Here is a 23715-nt window from a genome sequence, read left to right on the forward strand (position 1 = left end):
ATGCATATTCGATAAACTGGGTAGGTGGCCAATGTGAGAACATATTTGGGAGTTAGATGTTCATGTGCCAAGCTTGGATCACCATCCTTGGGTGCACCCTGTTTTTTCTGGCCCTTCACACTTGCTTGGTATGCAAGAAGGCAGGCCAGCTGTGAAGGAACAGGCAGAGGGGCCAGGATGGATGGAAGCCTCAACTCCCTAACTCAAGTTGGCCTTCCTCTTTGGAAAGGGAAGAGTGCTTGCCCAGCGTATATGTCATAGTAATGGCAGATCTCTTCCCAATTATTTGTTATTAAAGATAGCACATATAAGTAGGGTTGCCAACTTCCAGGTGGGACCTGATCTCCAAGTATTACAACTGATTACCAGACTACAGAGATCAGTTCCTTGGTGGGTGGACTCTGTGGCATTATAACCTGCAGAGCTCCCTCACTGGCAAACATACACATAAGGGAATTCACATAACTGAAATCCACATAACTGAGAAATTTAAGGACCAAAATGGAAGTGATGGAGGTGTTTTCCACACAGGATGTGATTTGGGGTGGTTTCTTTGCTGGCATGGCTGCGGTTAAAGCACAGCAGCAACAGGGCCTCCCTCCATGTGGAAGGTTTCCTTTTCATTGCCCTGCCCCAATCATCTTTACAGAAAGAACTTTAAAAACCTAAATGCCAGCCAAATGGCTTCCAAAGGAGGGGGGGGAGCCTTAATCACTAATCAGATGTTGGAGAGGTAACAACAAGGTTGCCGTGTGAACCCCTCTTAAGAGAGAATTCCCCAAGATGGTGGCTACTGCCAGGGCTTTTTTTGTAGAGAAAGCCCAGCAGGAACTCATTTGCATAATAGTCCACACCCCCTGATGGCAAGCCAGCCAGAACTACGTTCCTGTGCATTCCTGCTCAAAAAAGCCCAGGCAACTGCAAAGCAAGATCTGCTCCTTTTTTTTTCTTTTAAAAAAAGTTTCTGAGCAAGAACTTTGTAAATTATTTTTACAAAACTAATATCACAAAACAAAAAAAATGAATAAATAGTGCTGTTCTTATTGTCAAAGATCTGTAGGTAAAATTAGCTATGGTCCCAGCTAGGGTTGCCAATCCCCAGTTGGGGGTAAGGGATCCTCCAGTTTGGAGGCCCCCCTCCCATTTCAGGGTCATCAGAAAGCAGGGGGGGGGGAAAGTCTGCTGGGCACTCCATTATACCCTATGGCGACCAATTCCCGTAGGGTATCATGGAGAATCGATCCATAGGTATCTGGGGCTCAGGGGGTGTTTTTTGAGGTAGGCACCAAATTTTCAGCATACATCCAGTGTCTCTCCTCAAAAGAACCCCCTCCCAAGTTTCAAAAAGTTGGACCAGGGGGTACAATTCTATGAGCCCCCAATTTCAAACGGAGGGAAGGCTTTTAAAAGGCGTGAAATCCCTTTAAATCTGTTTGTCAGAACTCCCTTCAGAGTTCAATCATGCTTGACACACCCTTGCTCCCAGCTCCACCCCCAGAATCCCCAGATATCCTCAGATATTTCTAGAATCCCCAGATATTTCTAGGGTTGCCATATTCCTGGAAATCCTAGTCCCACCACAAAACAGAAAAAAGTATGACATCAACTGGTGGGGAGGGGGAGCAGAAAAGAAACAGAATGATCTGAAAAGCTTGGGGTTTTTTTTGTCTTTGACTGCCCAGGCTCTTTGCAGCAAACAACTTTGCCTGGACCATGATGAGAAACTGGTTGCATTCCTGTCAAGGGTGCGCAATATTGAGATGCAAATCCAGCAAGCTCAGCTTGCAGAGTGGAATTTAGAGGCACGGAAAGAATTGCTACACCAGGCTGTGGTAAGGGGACTGTTGTCTTAGAACAAATTATGCTTTTATGAAAGGCCTCTGTAGTCTTAAAAGGTCATGCCACAGGAAGGGGGTGGATTTTGCCTCAGGTTCCATACTATAAAATGAGAATAATCTGAGTCTAGTATATTGATTATTTGTATGGCCCTGCGAGATGAGAAAACAGCCCCACCATAATAATTTGGGCTAAGAAAGTGCATTATACTCCTGTTGTCTCCCACAAGGATGTGCCGTTTTCGTGAAATGTTAATCTTCACACCAGTCCTCAGCCTAGGGTTGTTGGCACCAGGTTGGGAAATACCTGGAGATTTTTTTGTGTGTGGGGGGGGGGGTAGCCTGAGGAGTGCAGGGTTTGGGGAGGGGAGGGACTTCAATGGGATGTAATGCCATAGAGCCCACCTTCCAAAATGGCCATTTTCTCCAGGTGAGCTGATTTCCATTGCCTGGAGATCAGTCGTAATAGCAGATCTCCAGCCACCACCTGGAGACTGGCAACCCTACCCCAGCCTGTTTTGCCAGTGTTATTGCCATTGTACTGTTAAGCCAAAAAGCACATAGATAACCCAAGGTTGTGCCAAGAGTTAATGGGCAAGGTACAGCTGGGATCCCAGTCTCTTTTACTCATCTCTAGAAGGCTGACCTCTGGATCACAATATGGTGTTTTGATTCTTATTTGATTAAGCTGTTTGGCAGTGGTCTGTTTTCATGCTTGGCTAGTGACACAAGCGTGAAAGCTATGGAGTCTACTGTTTGGACAGACTCAACAGGACCTGGCTGGGATTGAGAAACTTTGGAAGCAGATAGAGGGAGGATCTAGTTTGTTGCAGCCTTGGCAGACATTTTAGGTTTGCTTGTATCTTGGCTGAACTGAGTCGTCTTGCCCTTTTAGGCCTTGGACACAGAGTTGAAGAGCCTGTCAGCTCCAGTGAATCAGGAGCTGGAAGAGGCGAAAGGGATTGTGTCCAACCCTCCTCCCGAGATCCCTGAGCAACTGCTGAGAGCTTTGGAAAAAGATGCCAAGAACCTTCAGAAGTTTTTTGGCTCCGTGAGTGAGGTCTTGGCCTCTTGGCTGCTAAACCTTCGCACTGCAGCAGAAGCTGAAAAGGTACTGTATCTCTAAAATGTTATGCTTCCTAAAGCCCAGGAACATCAGAGTTTGTCAGAGGGGACTCCTATTCTCTAGAACACACTTGTTTTGTGAAATATAGGATGCTTCCTAACTATCCCCTTCTCTCAAACAAGGTTGAATAGTGGCAGGTTTTGCTTTGCCTGTGATGTGTGCATCTGAGTTTTTGGGCATTTGAAGGTTGGAAGAATTGGTGACTGTTTCCCCTCATGTTTTGCTATCTATATGCCAAAAATTTTTTTGGAAAAAGTGTCTGTATGTGTGTAGTTGCCAGCTTTCAGATGGGGCCTGCCTGGAGTTCCCCAGGATTGCAGCTGATCTCCAGATGACAGAGATCAGTTCCTCTGGAGAAAATGGCTGCTTTGGAAGGTGGACTTTAAGGCATTATGCCCACTGAGGTCCCTTCCCTCCTCCAAAACTTGCCTTCCCCAGGCTCTATCCCTAAATCTCCAGGAATTTCCCAACCCAGAGTTGGCAATCCTGTCGTGGCAATAATTCCATATTTTCCACTTTCTGAATGGTTGTGGCTTTCCCCCCAGATTTTTTTAACTACCTTTTTTACTTCATGTGAACTCATTCACAAGAAGGAACGCATAGGAACTTGGAGAGTGGGGGCGAGGGAGTTGTGATTTTGCTTCAAAAATAGGTCTGGTTTTGGTCCATAGTCTGATGCTTGCCAGCTAAAATGGCTGACATTCTTGGCTAACCTTTTGTTCACATTATAAAACATTTGGCTAACCCTTTGTTCACGTTCTGTGGTTTTAATGATCATTTCTGCTTTTGTTTTGAGGCCAAAGTTTTAATGCAGCATGAAGAGCTCCAGAGCAGGCTGCAGGAGCTGCTAAATTGGGTATCTGACACCACCCACTCACTCAGCCGTCTTGAATCTTACATTTCAACTGGCGCCAACAGCTTGAACTCTTCCCTTCATCGCTACAAGGTAGTCATAGCAACGCTGGATGCTAAGCCTGACTAGTGGGGCCACAACTTCTCCTGTACAAGGAGAGAGCTTATTTAATCCATCCCATTTCCTTGACTGTTTTGTGGGTGTCTCTGTCAGGGTTACAGGATTTAACCTCTGTGCGTCAGCACGGAGTGAATACAACACCCTTCAGCTACCTGACATCTGCAAAATACACATCTTTGTGAGACAGCTTTCTTAAAATAATTTCAGTGTTCTTCTCAACATTCTAACTGTTGCTGTTGATGTAAAGGATCACCTTGAAGGGGTCTAACACAGTGGCAGCTGCTAGATGTTGATAGGCAGAGTGGTAGGGTGGTTAGAGTGTTGGACTAGGATTTGGGAGATTTGGGATTGAATCTGCCTTGGAAGCCCACAGGGTGACTTGGGGCCTGACCCGCACTCTCTCAGCCTAACTTACCTAGCACGGGTGGTTGTGTTTTGAGGACAAAGTGGAGGAGGGAAGAGGAATGTTGCAAACTTCCTTGTTGGGGAGGAAAGTAGGCAACTTGACCAACAGCATCATGATGATGGTGGCTTATCCCAGTTAATTGCCAGCATCTTGAAATTCAAATGCCGCATTTCTGGACATTTTGGTGAGTGAAAGGGAGAAAGGAAACTTTCTCCTATCTCTCTCCCATTCCTTTGCTTATAACCTTTGCTCAACTCATTTCCCCAGTTTTCTTTCTCTATCTTCTTCTCAGTCTTTTGGTAAAGATCTATTTTCATTCAAGACCCTATCCCTCTTGTCTTACTGCTCTGCATCTTGCATGGCTTTCTGTGGGGAGGAGAGTGGTGTCTCAAAAACAGAGGTGATAACTAGTAGTTGTTGACAGGCCTCCAATTCAAGTGTTTTTCTACCCTTTTAGATATCATTTTCTGCTGCAGACCTTGCAGTTGTGTGTGGCATATTGTGATAAGTTATGCCATGAGTGCTGTTGATTTAGGATAGATTTTTCTTCAATGTATTTGTCTGGAGTTCTGTTTTTGGTGATACTTGCTGGGGTGGAGTTTGCTGCTGCCATTTCCTAGGTTCCAGGTCAGGAAGCCAGACCTTAAAATATGACCTAATATTATTGCCCTGACCTGGATAGCCCAGGATAGCCCTGTCTCATCAGATCTTGATAGGGGAACATTTTAACTTTCCATTCCAGGACATTCATTTGCTGACCTAAGAGTAGAAGTTCTCTTACAAAGAAATTTCAAAGGGAGTTTGGACAGGAAGAGTGCTGAATTGCAACTGATAATGAAGCCCAAGACAATGCATCCCCCTGAACTAAATCGAGACCTGTGTTTCCTGTCTCATTACCAGTGCTGATTTCTCCACCCCTACTTCCCCTCTGCATATCACCCGCTATTGTAATTTGCCTGCTAATGGCATTTGGCATCTGAAATCACTCCACTTTCCAGTATATAGGACAGACGGACTTAGCTGTATCTGAAGAAGTGAGCAGTGACTCATGAAAGCTGTCACAAATTTTGTTAGTCTTTAAGGCACTACTGGGCTCTTGCTCTTTCTACTCAGATCTGGGAAACTAAGCAGGGTCAGCCCTGTTCAGTACTTTGATGGGAAACCATCAAAGAAGAAGAAGATATTGGATTTATATCCCGCCCTCCACTCTGAAGTGTCTCAGAGTGGCTCACGATCTCCTTTACCTTCCTCCCCCACAACAGACACCCTGTGAGGTGGGTGGGGCTGAGAGGACTCTCACAGCAGCTGCCCTTTCAAGGACAACCTCTGCCAGAGCTATGGCTGACCCAAGGCCATGCTAGCAGGTGCAAGTGGAGGAGGGGGGAATCAAACACGGTTCTCCCAGATAAGAGTCGGCACACTTAACCACTACACCAAACTGGCTCTCAAGGAAGTCATTGCTATGCAGGCAATGACAAACCACTTCTAAATATCAGAACAGAGTTTGAGTCCAGTGGCACCCTTAAGACAAACAAGATTTTATTTAAGGTATAAATAAATGTTATTCCTAGAATAAAACTTTGCTGTTCTTAAAGGTGTCGCTGGACTCAAATATTGTCCTGCTGCTTCAGACCAGCATGGCTACTCACCTGAATCTACTTCTAATTGTCTCTTACCTTGGAAACTCTGCATAAGGCTCAATATAAGACACCTGCAACGATGGCAAAAAAGAAAATGGGAGGGGAGAGGAAATGGTAACCCCAACAGAGAATTCCTTCCAGCTTGGAATGAGGAGTACGAGGGGCACTTTATATGAGAGAACATTGACAGCTTTTGTTGTCTTTGGAATATGTACAACTATGTAAGCAGAGCATATAGTAAGCAAAGTGTAACTGCTCAAGCAGACAGCATTACCTGTGTGGGATTCAACCCCAAGACACCATGGCCCACTCTCAGTGCCACTCTGTTGCTGAATTCAGCTTGCAGACTGACTCCAAATGGTTCTCTTCTCTTTCTTCTAGCTATGACTGTCCCCTTCTGAAAAGTTTATATTCCATTTGTTAAAATCCTTGATCACTCTTTCAAGACATGAGCAGAGACAGCAGTGTACTGTGTGGATGCCCCTACAATTGGGGTTTTCCAAACCTGCAAATACTAGTGTCAGAAGAACAGAATTTTAAGAAAGCAGGTCTGGATTACTGTTGACAAATAATAGCTCTGGTCAAAAGCCAGAGTATGTTGTCCTTGTCATGCAAGGGAACTGCAAGGAGCACATTGGAATGTTCTAGTTTGTATATCATTAATGACAGAAGATGCAGCCCCATTGACTTATGTTTTTGTTTCCTTTTGTTTTGATACAAGCAGGAACTGAAAAAGCCTCTCGCAGACACCAAAGCTGAGCTCGATGGAGCCGCCTTTGACATTCAGGTCTTCATTTCTGAGCATGCTCAAGACTTGACGCCTGAGCAAAGCAGGCAGCTGTTGAAGCTGCTGAATGAACTGCAGGGGTCTTTCCGGGACCTTTCGGAGCAAGTGGCTGCCCGGCTGGAGGTCCTGCAGGTCTGTCTCCATCAAGCGGAGCAGACGGATCAGGTGACAGTGATGGAGCATCACCCTTGAGTGTGTCTGATATAACGGAGCTCTGTGTGTGTTTTGGCAGGGTGTATTCTTCTTTAACAATGCCTACGCTGTCTTTGCACAATTGTCGTATTTATCCCATTACAGTTAATTCATGAATTCACATGAGATTTTTGGTTCTCCTTCCACTGTGGTGGTGGTGGTGGTCATTTTATTCTAAGAAAGTACTCCAGGAAAGATGAGCTTTCAAAACGGAAATGTAACTTCAACCAGCTTCCTCTAGTATGATTTTTGCCAAATATGGATAGAGGTCTGATCACCCACTCCCCACTTCTGAAGATGGCTGGAGGACTACAATAGTGAGAAATGGGAATGGGGAGGTCATGGAGGGAAGATGCCAGCTGGGCTCAAATGTTGCCCTGGGTCCTCAGTTCTTTCCACCATGGTGACTTCTGGCATACAAATGTAAAGTGTGACATTCATGTAGGGTGCATTCATCGGGGATCACCATCTGGCTGGGAAACAGGGCCATAGCCAGCAGGGAAGTGAAAGGGAAGATTGGGTGGGGGTGCTGCAGATTCAATAAGGGTTCAAACCAACCCACAACCTTTGTAGTTGTGAAATTATCGAGGTTGACTTCTGGTTGTCCAAGATTTTAAGACTAATGTCTTACTATCTATATTGATATCACTCTTAGAAGTTAGGTTATGAGACCACTTTTCCTCCTCAGAAAATAGCGGGATCAGAATGCCCGTGTCCCTACTTCTTGACTGTGAATAGGATATAAATGGACATAAATGGACTAAAGTGCTCTAGCCTACTTGGAAAGGAAAAGGAACGGTCCCCTGTGCAAGCACCAGTCGCTTCCGACTCTGGGGTGACTTTGCTTTCACAACGTTTTCACAGCAGACTTTTTATGGGGTGGTTTGCCATTGCCTTCCCCAGTCATCTACGCTTTCCCCCCAGCAAGCTGGGTATTCATTTTACTGACCTCAGAAGGATGGAAGGCTGAGTCAACCTCGAGCCGGCTACCTGAAAACCCAGCTTCCACCGGGGATCGAACTCAGGTCGTGAGCAGAGCTTAGGACTGCAGCACTGCAGCTTTAACACTCTGCGCCACAGGGCTTTGCTGTCCTGCAAACCTGGTGCCCCTTGTGGTTCAAGTAATGTGGGAAGACACAGTTTAAGTCTGTAGGGTAGAAATCATACCGTACTGAGGAATTTGAGCTAAGCCTCAACCCCTGCACACACACATATACATGCCAATCCTTTGGCGCCTTCAGTCCCTTAACACCCCTTTAGCAACTGGGGGAAGGAAACAGGAAGTATTCCTTGGGTGCCATATTGGGGGGTGGAGGTGCCAGCTGCTGACCTCCAAGCTGTATATTTTAAACATCTAGAGAGCACTCCCTCTTTAAATAAAGGATGTCCCCAAAGAGGGGCGGATACCTACTGCCCCTCTCTGCTTGCCAGCACTCTTGCTTTTTCTGCCCATCTAACTGCCTGCATGGCCCTTTCTCTTTCTTCCAGACACTATTAATGCCAACTCGTGTTTTGATTAACAGTTACTGTTCTGTAATATTGTGACCATTCTGCTTCCTTTGTTTTGTGTGTGTTTGAGTATTAACCGGTTTGCTTTGCCTTTTCAGATTCAGTGTGCGAGAAGATCTCACTGTGCTGCTGAAGAGTGCTTTGTAGGGAGTGCTCTCCCCCGCCCTTTCCCCTCAAACTGCTTCTGTTGTTTGGCTTAAGAACTGTCAGAGAGAATATGTAAAAATAAATGTTTCTCGTTTGGCACAAAGTTTGTACATTTTGATTCCCAAGGCACCAGGGGAAAGAGAAATTGCACACTGGTCAAAAGGAAAATGGTCTGGGAGTCACACATCATGCTCAATGGCTCCACTCATGCTCTGTTTCTGTACACCAAGAGGACAATCTAGGACTCTGTTTGATGCATTGTCCAAAGCACTTTCTCTCTCCACCCCCCCCCGCCGTCTTTTTATGTCCCTTTCTTGGACCATAGCCATTTCTGTGTGGCTTGTTCTTTGGGTTCCCAAGTCCGAAGCAAAAATTGAGTCATTTGGTTTGCTGTTTTTGTAGCATGGGCTGGAATGTTTTCCTTCTAGGGCAAGAATTTGTGTTTGGATTTGGCCCTGATGTAACATTTCCTCTCAGTTCAAAGAAATGCAAATTTTAAAAAAAGTTACCTTGGAATGCAAAATGGCCTCAGGTTTTGCAGGAGTTAGACAACCAGATTCCATCCTCCTGCTCACAGTTTTTTCCCCGCAAACATACACTGGAATTGTGTGTTTCAGAATAGCAGTTTTCTTGCCATGCCCTGCTCTGCTAATACTCTGCTCTCTGAGTAATAGCAATTACAGCAACATCAGACCAGCCCTTGTTGAGAGGGCCGCTTACAAGAAATTTGGGCAATAGAAAATGCAAAATGGTGAATGACCCCTGTTGTAAAAGACCTTTCGGCTGTAGGTCCAGATTTCTGTCCAGTGCAACAGCACATGTAGGGTGGAGGAGGCAGAGAGAGGAGGAGAGAGAAGGTGTCTTTTAGCCTCTTGGCTTCTGCTGTAGTGTTTTCTTGCAGTTGTTTTGCCTTGGCAGTTGTGGCTGTAATGCTTTAAATGATAGGCATTTAAAAATCTCCTTTCTCTCCTCACCCCCCACCTTTAAAAAAAATCCAGACACTGCAGGAGCAGCAAGCTATACGCAGCCAGAAGTTGGAAGAGTTGTGCACCTGGATGACTCAGGCTGAGACCTGCTTGAGGGGTCCACAGGAAGCAGCTGCAGAAGGGGACCTTCCCACACTGCAGCGGAGACAGAGTAACGTTAAAGTAAGCACCATTGTTTGGGATGGGCTTGACTGCTACACAGAGTGTCCCTTGGTGGAAGGTGGCACAGCTCTTTGTGGCAGACTGAGATGCCAGAGGTATTGCCATACCAGCGCTCTGGCATCAGCACTGGACTTATGTTGGTTTGAACCCATAAAGCCCTGGAGAATCTTGAAAGCCAGCACTACTGAGCATCTGCCACCTTACTTCATGCCCCACTGGCATTCTCTTGAGGGCCGTAGCCAGCAGGTGGGCCACAGGGGTGGTGCCCCTATTGAATCTGCAGCAACCCCACCTAATCTTCCCTTTCACTTCCCTGCTGGCTACAGCCCTGATTCTCTTTGACTAACTGCAGATACCCTTGTTCGATGAGTGCCCCCACACCTGATAAGACTCTATGCCTTTGACCAGTGTCTTTCAGAGAAATTACAATGCCTTTTCCCCCTTGAGGTTGGGAATATGATTAAGCTAGTGGAGGTAATATCTACGTATTGTAGGGTTAGCCTGCTTTTCATTGGGAGCATTTGCCAGCTGGGTTGCTGAGATAGTAAAAAAGAGCAGAAGTCCAATAACACCTTAAAGATGAACAAAATTTCAGGGCAGGGTGTGAGCTTGTGTGAATCACAGTTCACTTCTTAACTAGTGGAGCCTCTGTTTGTAATGCAGACAGTCCTGGGTCCAATCCCTGGTATCTCCAGTTAAAAAGAACCAGGCAGTAGGTGATGTGAAAGACCTCTTCCTGAGTCCCTGGAGAGCTGCTGTCACTTGAGCAGACGATACTGACTTTGATGGCCCAAGGGTCCAGTTCAGCATAAGGCAGTTTCATGTGGGCAACAGTGCTTCTATCAGAAGGAATGAAAAGGAAATAATAAGGAAATTGTAACTTGTCACACTACCTCCAGTATCTCATAAAGAAACCTTTTATTCATTGGGCAGTATTTATCCATTTGGATTTTGTTGTTCTATTATGAGATTTTAATTGCATTTTTTAACCTGCTGTTACTCCTTGGGAGACATAGGCATGAGGTGGGCTATAAATGCCATTTAAATAAGCAAGTGGAAGAATATTTTGGAAGACCATTGTTTTTTTCATTGGTACCCCTAGGATCTGCAGAGGAGTATGCACAGTCGGGCGGCATCCTTTGCAAGTGTCTTGAAAGCAACAGAAGACTTCCTGGAGGAGAACCAGACCAAGCTGGATCCAAGGGAGCTGGCATCCCTGCAAGACAGGCTCCAGGAGGCTAAGGAGCGGTACCAGTCTTTGCAGGAGAGAACAGAGGCAGCCCAGCAGGAGCTGGAGGAAGCCGTGAAGACTGTGGTGCAGCAGCAGACGGAAAAGGTGAAGTGTGTAGGGTGTTGTGAAATGGACTGGCGGATCTCCATTTCCTTTCCTTGTTGAAGCTGCAGCCGGATGATAACTCATTAGGCCTGGCAGAGCTTTGGGGGCCACGTGCCTCGCTGGTTTTAAGATGGTGGTACATAAACTTTTTGTGAAAGGCTTGAGGGCCTTTGAGAGGGAAGACAGTGTGGTATAGCCTGATCTCATCAGATCTTGGCAGCTAAGCAGGGTTGGTATTTGGATAAGATGCCGCCAAGGAAAGCTCTGCAGAGGAAGGTCATGGCAAACCATCTCTGCTTCTCTCTTCCCTGGAAAGCCCTTTCCTGGGGGAAGTTGATCCAACCTGCTGTGCAGAGTCTCTCAGCAGCTGCCAGAGGCCAATTGCAGCAAGACAGAGAGATCTGATTCTCAGCCTGCAAGGCATCATGGCTATCAAAGGTTGCATGTTCCCGTGCCTAATGTGCCTGCCAATGAGGCCCTTTCTGTTGGATTTGTGCATGGTGATCCACATCCTTACATGCTTTACTCAAACTTTTAATTCCAGGACAGAGCTGCCAAAGACCTGGAAGAAAACCAGAGTAAGATCGATTCCCTTTTGCATTGGATGGCATCACTGGACCAGCCCAGGATGATCACGGAACACAAATTGCACTCAGTGGGGCAAGCAAATGGTGGACATAGAGAAGAAAGAGTCCCAGATGTTCTTGATGGCCAGTGGATGAAGGCAGGAAGAGCTGAAGAGGGTCTTAGTTTGCACTATGAAAACTTAAAGGTAGGTTGGTGGGATCTTGGTGGGTCAAAGGCTGAGCTCTAGACCTGCATTCAGCTTACCCTTTGGGGAAGTCCTAGCACAAAGTTATTTCTGTCCAGCCTCAGCTTCTCATTCTGCAGTAATTACCAAGCCTTTGGAGCATTTTATTCTCATACCTTGTCACAAATTAAATTTTTGGTCCAGTTATTTGCCTGACAGTAGTTGTTTCAGGTCTCAGCCAGACCCACTTTTCCTAGCCTTGTTAGTTGGAGAGGGTGGGAGGTTAAATCTCAGGTCTTCAGCTTGCAGCAAAGATGCTCTGCTGGTTGGGGACCCACCTTGTTTTGGAGCTCAGGACCCTTTTTCAGTCAGGTCCAGCCATTCCACTGTTTCCCATGTGGTGTGTCCTGTAGTACCCAGTTCCCATCATCCTTTGCCAGCCTTTCTCTTTACTTTGAACTGCTCTTTCAGATCTAAGTTAATTGTCAGTTCCACTTGGTCATTCTTTTGCCACATGGCTGCCCTGGTGACCTGGGCTTATAACAGCAGGAGCCTGGCCAGTAGCTCTAGTCCTGACATCTGAGCTGGGACTGTGGGGACTTGCTTAGCATGAGACAGCTACTGTGATTCATGAGACTTAAAACAGTAGACTGGAAGCAGTCGAAGGATGTAGAAAAGAGCATCTGGGTAGATGGGAGGTGGAACTTGAAGGCACACAGCTGCAGATGGAGGCTGGCCAAACCTGGGACATGGATACGGAACTTTTAGCCTATACAAAAGCTCTTCTGGGAGTTGTCAGGACCTGAAAGATCCTTGGAGGAAAATAGAAAGACTGAGGGGGAGAAAAAGCTTATGGAAAGCACAGAAAGCTTAGCTGAAATTCTCAATCAATTGGATGGAGCCATGAAGAGCTGAGAAAATTGCAAAGAACTGTGGGAGGTTTTTACCTCTTCCTGGGATAGCTGATATGAGGGAGTGGAACACAGTCCTAGCCAAGTGTACCAGGTCTTTGAAGCAACTGCCCTGCACCGGAGAATTAACCTTTTAGCCTCTGAATCGCTGTTGCTGATCAGTGGTCCATTAGTGAGGATTTCTTTTATTCAGAAAGCTTTACCTTGCCGAGTCCACTCACTGCCTGATACAGGCTGTCCTGTTCTACCTCCATAGTGTTCCAAACACACCTGACCCATAGAAGAAGATTTAGCAGTAAGGTTTTTTTTTATCCAAAATGTAAGAAATTATTTCCAGGCATAGACAACGGTACAGGAAACAAGGGAGGAAGGCAGATGTCAAATACGATGATGGTTCTGACTAAGATCATGCCAGCAACATTTCTAGTTACTATTTAGACCGATCCTGCAAAGAGAGGCAGTCTTCCTTTGGTTTCTATGGTTGCTGGCTGATAAAATCTTCCAACCTTTATTTTAGGAGCTAGGGTGAACAATGATACATCGTGGCAGTTTGACCAATTTTAAAAAATGTATATATGAGAGGTATCTAAATTCCAGACAAGAAGATGAGTGAAAGGGGGTTTCCTGTGATCCTGTGAGTTTGCACCCTGTACTGTAGGATGCACAAATTGATCCTTTTTCATGAGGTATATACACAAGGTGTCATGCAGGGCAGTTACAATTGGGTAGACAATGAAGTAATAATAGGCAAGCCCGTTGAGCCCTGATTTGGATAGCCAGGCTAACTTTATCTCATTAGCACTCAGAAGCTAAACAGGGTCAACCCTTTTTGGTATTTGGATGGGAGATCACCAAGGAAGTCTAGGGCCACTATGCAGAGGCAACCAGTAACAAACCATCTCTCAACATCTCTTGCCTTGAAAACCCTTACGGCAGGGGTGGGGAACCTTTTTTCTGCCAAGGGCCATATGGATATTTATAACATCATTCGTGGGCCATTAAAAATTATCAACTTAAACAACAGTGCTCCGCTGAGGGAGAATGATTCAGGCCAGCAAAATTAATGCAAATCATTGTTTTTCTATTTGAAGTCATGTGGGGAGAGTCTAATCTGGCCCACATACACACACACACACATACACCCAGCCTGCCGCCCTAGGCAAATGCATAGGTTCTACAAAAAAGCCCAGCAGTAACTCAGTTGCATATTAGACCACATCCCCTAATATTAGCATATTAGGTCGCACACTCATTAGCATATTAGGCCACACCATCTGGGATAATCAAGTGCAAACTGAATTGTGACAGTAACTTTTCCAGGCCCTGTAGCAATTCTGGCCGACCAGCCAGGCCCCAGGGAGGCTGCCACATGGCTCAGTTCGGTCCAGCAATCCCCGAGGGCCACACCAAGTGACCTCAAGGGCTGCATACGGCCCTCGAGACAGAGGTTCCCCACCCCTGCCTTATGGGGTCACCATAAGACAGCTGCAAATTGATGGCATTTTTTAAAAAGACACATTATCTTAAACAAAAGGATACACTGGATACATTGATTGGATATCACAAAATGGAGCTTCTCACAGACAGGGAGGGCATTTCTCTATTAAAGGTAGTTCAAGAAGAGTCTCAGTTCTGTGACTGTGCGGGCACTGAAATTAACTGGGGGCACTTCTTGTTTTTCCCAGGTGCGACATCAACAGCTCCTTTCTCAGCAACAAGATGTCATTCTGGCCACGCAGTCAGCCCAGGCCTTCCTGGACAAGCAAGGCCACACTCTGAGGCCAGAGGAGAGGCAAAAACTGCAGGGGAGGCTGGGAGAGCTGAGGGCCCAGTACACTACAGCCTTGTCCCAGTCGGAAATGCAGTTGAAACAAGCTCAGGCGCTCCAGGATGAGCTACAGAAGTTTCTACGGGACAGTGGGGAGTTTGAGGTCTGGCTGGAACAGGCAGAGCAAGAACTGGAGAGGATGCGTGGGGGAGACGGGAGCTTGGAGGGCCTGCAATCGACACTTCGTTGGCAGAGTGGCTTCTCTGAAGACGTGATCTCACACAAAGGGGATCTGCGATTTGTTACCATGTCAGGGCAGAAAGTACTGGATGCAGAGAAGATGGCGGCAGTTGTTGGTGGGCCTCCAGGACCTGAGGTTTTAGCCACTGGAATGCTGGTCAAGAACAAGTTGGATGACGCCACCAAGAGATATGGTGCTCTGCATTCCAAGGTACCTAGAAGGCATGTGAGGCCAGGCCTAAGTGCTACATAGAAGGGCATAGGACATCACGAGACCTTAGCATGTTCCTGCTGTACAGTCACATCTTTTGCTTTTAATATGGGTGCAGACATCTCTGTAGTTTACATAATCTTGGTGACTGCAGTGTAGGAGAAGGTAGGATTGCTGCTTAACCTTGGTAACTACAGAGTAGGTGAAGATAGGATTACTAACACTTTATGCTCTCCACAGCCAGCCAAGCATGGCCTCTCAGCTACACTATCCATGTATCCTCTCCCCCTTTGTGTGGTTGTGTTGGCTGATTTTTTTTGCACTTCATCATGACCTTATGCCATAATTATTGTGTCTGATGGTCTTCTAAACTTTGTAGGATGTGTTCACCCACTAGGCAAGGTCATTTCCATCACACAAGAATAACGAACTGCCTTCATAGAGTGGGGTGTGGCCTAAGTTCAGTCTTACATGGTTCACTTTAAAAAAAAAATTAGAATCCTTGTGGTTCACTGACATAAATTTACAAAGCAAGATTACATATTTGAAATCTTAAAAGAGCTGGAGATTGACGACATGAATGCTAAACATTAACTTTGCTGTTGAGCTGGTGCCTTGACCTGAAAAACACCTGTAGCACCTTTATGACTTGTCTCTGTCTCCTCCATCCCTTCTTACAGTGCACAACTCTGGGCTCCCATCTGAACATGCTACTGGGTCGCTCTAAGCAATTTCAGGATGTCTCAGAATCTCTGCGGACGTGGCTGCGAGAGAGCGAAGAGGCCGTCTCGAACCTCCTTTCAGAACCCATTTCCTCCAATCCGACTGTTTTGCAGAAGCAGCTGGCCAATGCCAAAGTAAGGAAGCAGTCAAGGACCTTACCTTGGGTTCAGATTGTCAAGTCGGCTGAATTCAATAACGAGTCTCTTGGTGAAACAGAGTAACAAGTTTATTGTAAACAGAACTAGAGACCATGGCAGAGATTGAAGGACTAAAATACATAGGCTCTAAACCAGCATTTAAGGTATAGATGAAAGGAATTCCTACGGTGGGGGTAATCTATGCAACACATTTTCGCACTAGGATGCTACTCCCTTCGTTCCCAGGCCGAAGCCTCTCCCACAGAGAGCAAGGCTGGGAAGGCGCCCTTATCTTATTCACATGTTAGCATTTCAAAGCAGACTACACAACAAAGGCCTCTCTAGTGAGGGGGCAGGAAAGTGAGCTAGCAGCAATCGGTGTACACTGTAAAGTACCCAGACTCCTTCACTTCAGAACCAAACTTAATACAGGTATTGAGTAATTCATAGCAGACTTGACATACTGCCCCCCCCAGGCCCCCTCCCCTGCCGGGCGGCCTTGCGAGGAGGGCGGTTCACATTTATGGCTCAGCAACTCGGGCCCCGAGAGGCTCCGGCACTCCCCCTTCGAGGGGAGGGTTGGTGAATCTTGTGAGTGCCACTTGGACGGCCCCGGAGATCGGCGCAGTAGGCTGCAATGAAAAACAGGGTGGACTTTACCAAGAGCAGGGGGAAGGTCTAGCTCTACTGTCACCGGGTTGATTACCCGCTTGATCTTAAATGGCCCTAGGAACTTAAAAGCCAACTTCCTAGACGGTTGTGCCAGAGGCAGGTTTTTTGTTGACAGAAATACAGAGTCCCCCACCTTCAAGTCCCAGACTGGCACATGGCTTTTATCGTACTGTCTTTTATACGCCTCTTTGGCCAGCTTCAGGTTTTCTTGTATGGCTGGCCAACATTGGCTGGGACCTTGCCACCATTGCTCGAAACTTGAGCCCGTCAATCCCTCCCCCCCTGGCAACATGGGGATCGGCTTCCCCTCATACCCAAACACTGTTGCAAAGGGAGATGCTTTGGTGGAACTGTGAGCGCTGTTGTTGTAAGCGTATTCTGCGAAGGGGAGGAGGTCCACCCAGTCTGATTGGCGTAGGCTTACAAAGCACCGTAGGTACTGCTCTAGCACCCCGTTCACTCTCTCTGTCTGTCCGTCCGTCTGGGGGTGATAGGCAGAGCTTAGCCCCTGTTCCATCCCTAATAATTTACAAAACTCCCGCCAGAAGGTGGCAACGAACTGAGGGCCCCTGTCACTTATGACCTTGTCAGGGATGGAGTGATGTTTGGCCACGTGGTCGAAAAATAAAGCTGCTAGTTTCTTGGCTGTGGGTAACTGGCTGCAGGGGATGAAGTGGGCTTGTTTTGAAAACGTGTCCACTACCACCAGTATGACTGTTTTCCCCCGGGAGGGTGGCAGCTCGACTATGAAGTCCATGGACACCACGGCCCATGGCCGTTTCGCTGTTTCTAACGGCTGTAGGAGCCCTGGGGTTCCCCCCCCCCTCTTCTTTGCCATCACACACACCGGGCAACCAGCCACAAAGTCCGACACATCTTTCTTTAGAGATGGCCACCAGAACTGCCGGTGCACTAAGTGCAAGGTTTTGACATAGCCGAAGTGCCCAGCTAGCTTGGAGCAGTGACACAGTTGGAGAATTTCTTTCCTTAAGGTTTCCGGGACGTACAGTTTCTCTCCCTTGTACCAAAGACCATCTTTTCTTTTCTGCAACCCCTCTGGCCGCCCACCTCCCTCCCGTTCGGCCTCTAGGGCGATGCGTTCTTTGCTTAGCCCACTCAATTCCTTTTTTCTCTGTGAGCGGGTGGTAACCATAGCCGCCACTTGCGTGGGGGGGATCAGGGAGTCTATCACCTCCTCCCTCTGGCTCTCATGCTGTGGGAGCCTGGACAGGGCGTCCGCTAGAAAATTGCGGGTCCCCGGGATGTGCTTCAGGGTGAAATCGAATTTGGAGAAGAAGCCCGCCCACCTGATTTGTTTTTCACTCAATTTTCTTTTCCCTGTTAGGGCCTCTAAATTTTTGTGGTCCGTCCATATCTCAAAGGGCACCCTGGCTCCCTCCAACCAGGACCTCCACGTTTTTAGTGCAAACATGACAGCGAAGGCCTCTTTGTCCCACACCGACCAGTTCCTCTGCTCCTCCGAGAACTTTCGCGAAATATAAGCACAGGGTCTGAGCTTCCCCTCCTCATCCCTTTGCATGAGAATGGCTCCTATGGCGACATCGGAGGCGTCGCATTGGACCACGAACCCCTTCCGCTCATCTGGGTGGCTTAAGACCGGCTCGCTTGTGAACAGTTGTTTAAGCCGGTCGAAAGCCGCCTGACAAGTCGGTGTCCAATTCAGCCTGGCCCCTGGTCGCTTTGCCTCTTCCCCCCTCCCCTTCGTCTTCAGGAGGTCTGTTAGGGGCAGAGCGATTTGGGCAAACCCCTCAATGAATCCCCTATAGAAATTGGAGAAACCGAGGAAACTTTGGAGCTGTCTACGTGTCCTCGGGGGGGCCCACTCTAAAACTGCCTGAACTTTGGCTGGATCCATGGCCAGCCCGTCCCCAGACACCCGGAAGCCCAAATAATCTAGTTCCGTGCGGTGAAACTCGCATTTGGACAACTTGGCGTAGAGCTGGTGCTTCAGCAGGGTGGCCAACACCTCCCTCACTAGTTTCACATGGGACTGTTCATCTTGAGAATAAATAATGATGTCATCAAGGTACACCACCACCCCCTTGTACAGAAATTTCCGCAATACATCATTTATGAAATTCATGAACACCCCCGGTGCCCCTTGCAATCCAAACGGCATGACCAAGTATTCAAATTGTCCCATCGGTGTGTTGAACGCCGTTTTCCACTCATCCCCCTCTTTGATGCGCACTCGGAAGTACGCGTCCCGCAGGTCAAGCTTTGTGAAAATTTTCCCCCCCGCCACCGTGCTTAGCAGGTCTTTGATGAGGGGGATGGGGTAGGCGTTTGACATGGAAATCGCGTTAATCCCGCGAAAGTCAGTGCAAAGCCTAAGGCTGTTGTCCTTTTTCTTTCTAAACAACACAGGGGCCGCGTGGGGGGCCGTCGCGGGTCTGATGAACCCCCTTTTCAAGTTCAGGTCTAGAAATTTACGCAACTCCTTCTTCTCAGCCCACCCAATTTGGTAGAGTTTGGCCCTGGGAAGGCTTTCCCCGGGGATCAGTTCTATCGCACAGTCTGTGCTCCTGTGGGGGGGTAGCTGGTTGGCCTCCCGTTCACTAAACACTTCCATTAGGTCGCGGTAGGCGTCCGGGACATGGTGCACCTCTTCCACCAGGACGCACGCCCTCTCCCGAGCGGTTGGCGCTCGTGGCCCCCATGCCGCTTGCCAAAGGTGCTGGCTGCAACTTGGGTCGGGAAATCTGATGGTCTGGGCTCTCCAGCGGATGAGAGGCTCGTGCTTCTCCAACCACCCCACTCCCAGGACCACGGGGTAGCCGCAGGCGGGCGCGATCACAAACGTCTCTGAGTCCCAGTGGTCCTCAATCCCCAGGGGGCACGGCTCAGTCTCTTGCGTGCAGGGTTCCCCCCCCATTACTGACTCATCCATCTGTTCAAAGTGCATGGGGTGGGGCAGTTGAAAGCGTTCCAACCCCAGAGCCTCCACCACCTTGGGGGAAATCAGCTCTCTATTACAGCCCGAGTCTATGAGGGCCCGGATCTGTAGGAACCTTTTTAGCTTTGGGTTCAACAATTTGACCACTATAAAGTACAACCTTCCCGTGGGTCTCACCGTTAGTGGTGCCTCCTCCCGGTCGACCTGCTGGCTGGCACCGTTCAAAGCAGGTCGGCGTCGTTTCCCGCCGGCTCCTCTTCCCACGCCAGCTCGGCCAGCTCCTCGGACAGACGCACCTCCTCCTCCTGCAGGTCCTCTTGCACTAGGAGCGCGCTGCCCTTCGCCGCATCCTTAGGGCGGCCGGTGGTCTTTTTGGGGCCGGGGGTGCCCGGGCGGGTGGCTCCCTGCGGTGGGGCAGCCCCGGTGGCTGGTTGGGGGCAGCCGGAGGCCAGATGGTTGGGGTCCCCACACCGGAAACAACGTCGGGGCCCCCCCGGAGCAGCCGCCGCCGGCTTCTTGACTTTAGGTGGCTCAGCCTTCCCGGGGGCTGCTTTCGGCGTTCCCCTGCCGGCGGCTAGTGCTTGGCGCAGCATTGCCACTCGTTTCAGGTTGGTCTCCACCTCCCCCGCCAGCTGAATCCACCCCACCAGGGTATCGGGGCTGGCTTGCGTGAGCGCCCTATCCAGGATGCTCGGGTTCAGCCCATTGGTGAAGTGCTCGATCTTCATCACCTCGTTCCAATTCCGAGCCCGGGCGGCGTTGGCCTGGAAGTCGGCCGCGTACTCTCGGATGGATCGGGCCCCTTGCTTCATGTTCCACAGCGCCGCCAGCGCTCGGGCTTCTTGCAGGGGGTCCTCGTATTGGGTCAGTAGGGCTTGCACGAAGGTGTTTACGAAGTGGAGGACCGGGCTGTTAGTTTCGCATAGGCTCACATACCACTTCTTTGCTGCGCCCCGCAGCTTCGACCCGAGGTAGTCCACGCGGCTCATCTCATCGGGGAATAGGTCCCCCCAGTAGTACATGTAGCTGTTCGCCTGGATCGCGAAGTAGTTCACTTCCTCCGGGTCTCCATCAAACGTGGCGTCCAGCTCCCGGCCTCCCCCCAGGTCTCTTTGTCTGACCGGGGCAGGAGGGGGCGCCGCTGGGGCTTGCGGGGCCGCTCCGGGTGGAGGGGCGGCAGGGCCCGGTTGAGCCGGGGGTCCCCGCGGACCCGCCGGGGCTGGCTGCTGCTGGCGAGCCCCGGTCACCCCCAGCGCTCTGCCCAGCTGCGCGGTCGGGGTCTGCATCTGGTCCTTGAGGTCTCTCACCGCCCCGTCAATCTCCCTGCGGACCATCGCCCGAAACGTTTCGTAATCCTCATCGGTCTGGTCCTTGGGTCTCGCCCCTCCGTCATCCGCTCCGCACTCGGCCCCTTCGCCTCCACTCCCGGGGTCTTGAGTCCCCGCAGCTCCGGCGCCTTCGCTCGTCTCGCCCGGGTTGGCGGCGGCGGCCTCGGCCAGTTGGACCCGCTTGGTGTGGCGGGTCATGATCGCCTCCCGTCGGATCGGGGCTTGATCCATCAGCGTGGTGGAGGTCCTTGGCTGGTATTGCCGTGGGGTCACCACCAGCTGAAACTGGGGAGGGGAGGCCGCGGTCCTTCTGGCCGTATGGATGTGCCAGGGTGTCTCGGCCCCCTCCACTCTGGTTGGGAGTTCTCCGTTCTCCGGAGACTGTTCGGACATCGCCTTTTCAGTTGCCGGAAAGGTTGAACTCCAAGATAGGGGAGTCCTTCAAAATGTCAAGTCGGCTGAATTCAATAACGAGTCTCTTGGTGAAACAGAGTAACAAGTTTATTGTAAACAGAACTAGAGACCATGGCAGAGATTGAAGGACTAAAATACATAGGCTCTAAACCAGCATTTAAGGTATAGATGAAAGGAATTCCTACGGTGGGGGTAATCTATGCAACACATTTTCGCACTAGGATGCTACTCCCTTCGTTCCCAGGCCGAAGCCTCTCCCACAGAGAGCAAGGCTGGGAAGGCGCCCTTATCTTATTCACATGTTAGCATTTCAAAGCAGACTACACAACAAAGGCCTCTCTAGTGAGGGGGCAGGAAAGTGAGCTAGCAGCAATCGGTGTACACTGTAAAGTACCCAGACTCCTTCACTTCAGAACCAAACTTAATACAGGTATTGAGTAATTCATAGCAGACTTGACACAGATGTTCGGGGGTTGTTTTTGCTCAGTAGACAGAGGAAAAAAGCGGACTCTAAGCAATGCAGCTCTGCCTTTTCACCAGCTTGGAGATACTGGTAGGGTTTAATTTCTGTTGTGCTGTGGCTTACTGGAATGCCGAGAAGCTGTATGTTTGCCACAGTTTCATTACTGTCATTTCAGGATGAGAGAATGGTGTGGAGGGATGCTTAACTGTTCCTCCCACCTAGTGTTTCTGACCCAAATCAGGGTCAAGTGCACTATTTATAAAAAAGAAGGAAAAAAGAATATTTGTGAATATCCTCATGCAAAATTCCCAGTATTACTATTTGCTTTGGCCTTAAGTGTAGGACTTGGACCTTCCTGCCTTGACAACTTCATTAAAGATGGAGGTTTGACCATGATGCATATGATTTTTCAGTCAAGATGAATGCCTCTAGACAGGGGCAGAATGCATTATCCTCAACAACAAATAAGCACAGCAGGTGCATGCACATATAATGAGATCTGGCCAGGGCTCCAAGGCATATTTGACCCCTACCCCTTACCTGTCTTTAGAAATTAACAAGCAACTTTTCAGTAAACAGATATTTCTGGCTTACTCTTCCTTTGTCCCTGATTGCAACAGAGCCTCCAGGAAGACCTTGCGGAACATCAGGTGCCTATGAAGCAGCTTGAGAAGGCCACACGTTCTCTCTTGGAGATACACGAAGCCCCTATGCCTGATCACCAAGGCATTCAAGAAACTACCGGTAATGATAGAAAACATGGTAATAATGGTGATGATTGCCCGGAGGTATGGGCTGGCTGTCACCAATATGCTGATGACACCCAGCTCTATCTACTGATGGACGGCTGGCCTGGCTGCATCTCAGAAAATCTGGACCTGGCGTTGCAAGCCATGGCAGGATGGCTTAGGCTGAGTAGGTTGAAGTTGAATCCAGTGAAGACAGAGATCCTTTGCCTGAGCCATGGCTGCCTGGGAAGGGAAATCCCCCTACCAGCTTTTGACAGTGAGCCATTGGAAACGGTACACAAGGTCAAGAGCTTGGGGATGCTACTGCAGCCTTCTTTGTCAATGGAGGCCCAGATAGCAGCCACTGCTAAATCCGCCTTTTTTCATCTTAGGCGGGCAAGGCAAATATTCTTCCTGGAGTGCGACAACCTGGCAACAGTGATCCATGCAACGGTCACCTGGAGGTTAGACTACTGTAATGCCCTCTACATGGGGCTGCCCCTGTGCCGAACCCGGAAACTGCAGCTAGTGCAGAACGCGGCAGCCAGACTGTTATTGGGGCTCCCTAAGTGGGAGCACATACAGCCGAGGCTGTGGGAACTGCACTGGCTGCCAATTGTGTACCGGATTCGTTACAAGGTGCTGGTTATTACCTTCAAAGCCCTATATGGCCGAGGACCTGCCTACCTTAGGGACCGTCTCTCCCCATATGTTCCCCAGAGGGTACTGAGATCTGGTTCGCAAAATCTATTGACAATCCCTGGGCCGAAGGAGGCCAAACTGAAAGCTACAAAAGAGAGGGCCTTTTCGATCACAGCTCCCCACTGGTGGAACCAATTACCAGAGGAAGTGCGGGCCCTGCGGAGCCTTGCCCAGTTCCGCAGGGCCTCTTTCAGCTGATTTTTTCTTAATGTGGAATATATTGTACCGTTGTCATGAAAAATCGTAAGATTACTAATCGAGACTGTAGCACCAAACTAATTTGCTGGAACTGAATTTGATGGTTTTAATTAGATGGTTTTAATGTAATAGTATATATAAGCGAATTGTAATATGTTGTGTAAACAGTGTGCTTTTATTATTGTAATGTTTGTATTTTATGTTATGCTATGTGAGCCGCCCTGAGCCTGCTTCGGCGGGGAGGGCAGGATACAAATTAAATATTATTATTATTATTATTATTATTATTATTATTATTATTATTATTGTTATTATTATTATTATTATATCAGCCTTTCTTGCGCTGTTTGAGAATATTCCAATGGGTTGTGCCTTGCATTGTCAGAGGGAGGAGAGGTCATGTCTTCTGCATTTCCTTAATTGTCCTCCATGATCTCTGGGTGTGGCACTTCT

The 23715-nt window shown here is 48.6% G+C and overlaps 2 protein-coding genes across 19 annotated transcripts in view; one reads left to right on the plus strand and one right to left on the minus strand.

The window, feature by feature from the left end:
- The window catches only part of AK2 (adenylate kinase 2), a 436257-nt gene that overhangs the window by 350175 nt on the left and 62367 nt on the right, over positions 1-23715 (minus strand). The gene's annotated exons all lie outside the window — the stretch shown is intronic.
- Positions 1-23715, plus strand: part of MACF1 (microtubule actin crosslinking factor 1) — a 414929-nt gene that overhangs the window by 259154 nt on the left and 132060 nt on the right. For 15 of the 18 annotated variants that reach the window (XM_060258444.1, XM_060258431.1, XM_060258437.1 and 12 more), the window contains 10 exons: positions 1683-1832; positions 2731-2946; positions 3758-3907; positions 6705-6932; positions 9614-9763; positions 10866-11099; positions 11644-11871; positions 14447-14980; positions 15661-15837; positions 22255-22378. In XM_060258444.1, coding sequence (XP_060114427.1) covers positions 1683-1832; positions 2731-2946; positions 3758-3907; positions 6705-6932; positions 9614-9763; positions 10866-11099; positions 11644-11871; positions 14447-14980; positions 15661-15837; positions 22255-22378 — 2191 coding nt within the window. The remainder of the gene's footprint in view (positions 1-1682; positions 1833-2730; positions 2947-3757; positions 3908-6704; positions 6933-9613; positions 9764-10865; positions 11100-11643; positions 11872-14446; positions 14981-15660; positions 15838-22254; positions 22379-23715) is intronic. The other 3 variants (XM_060258446.1, XM_060258449.1, XM_060258450.1) reach the window with 1 other exon arrangement.

Source organism: Heteronotia binoei, chromosome 17 (genome assembly GCF_032191835.1).
Source record: "Heteronotia binoei isolate CCM8104 ecotype False Entrance Well chromosome 17, APGP_CSIRO_Hbin_v1, whole genome shotgun sequence".
NCBI classification, from domain to species: domain Eukaryota; kingdom Metazoa; phylum Chordata; class Lepidosauria; order Squamata; family Gekkonidae; genus Heteronotia; species Heteronotia binoei.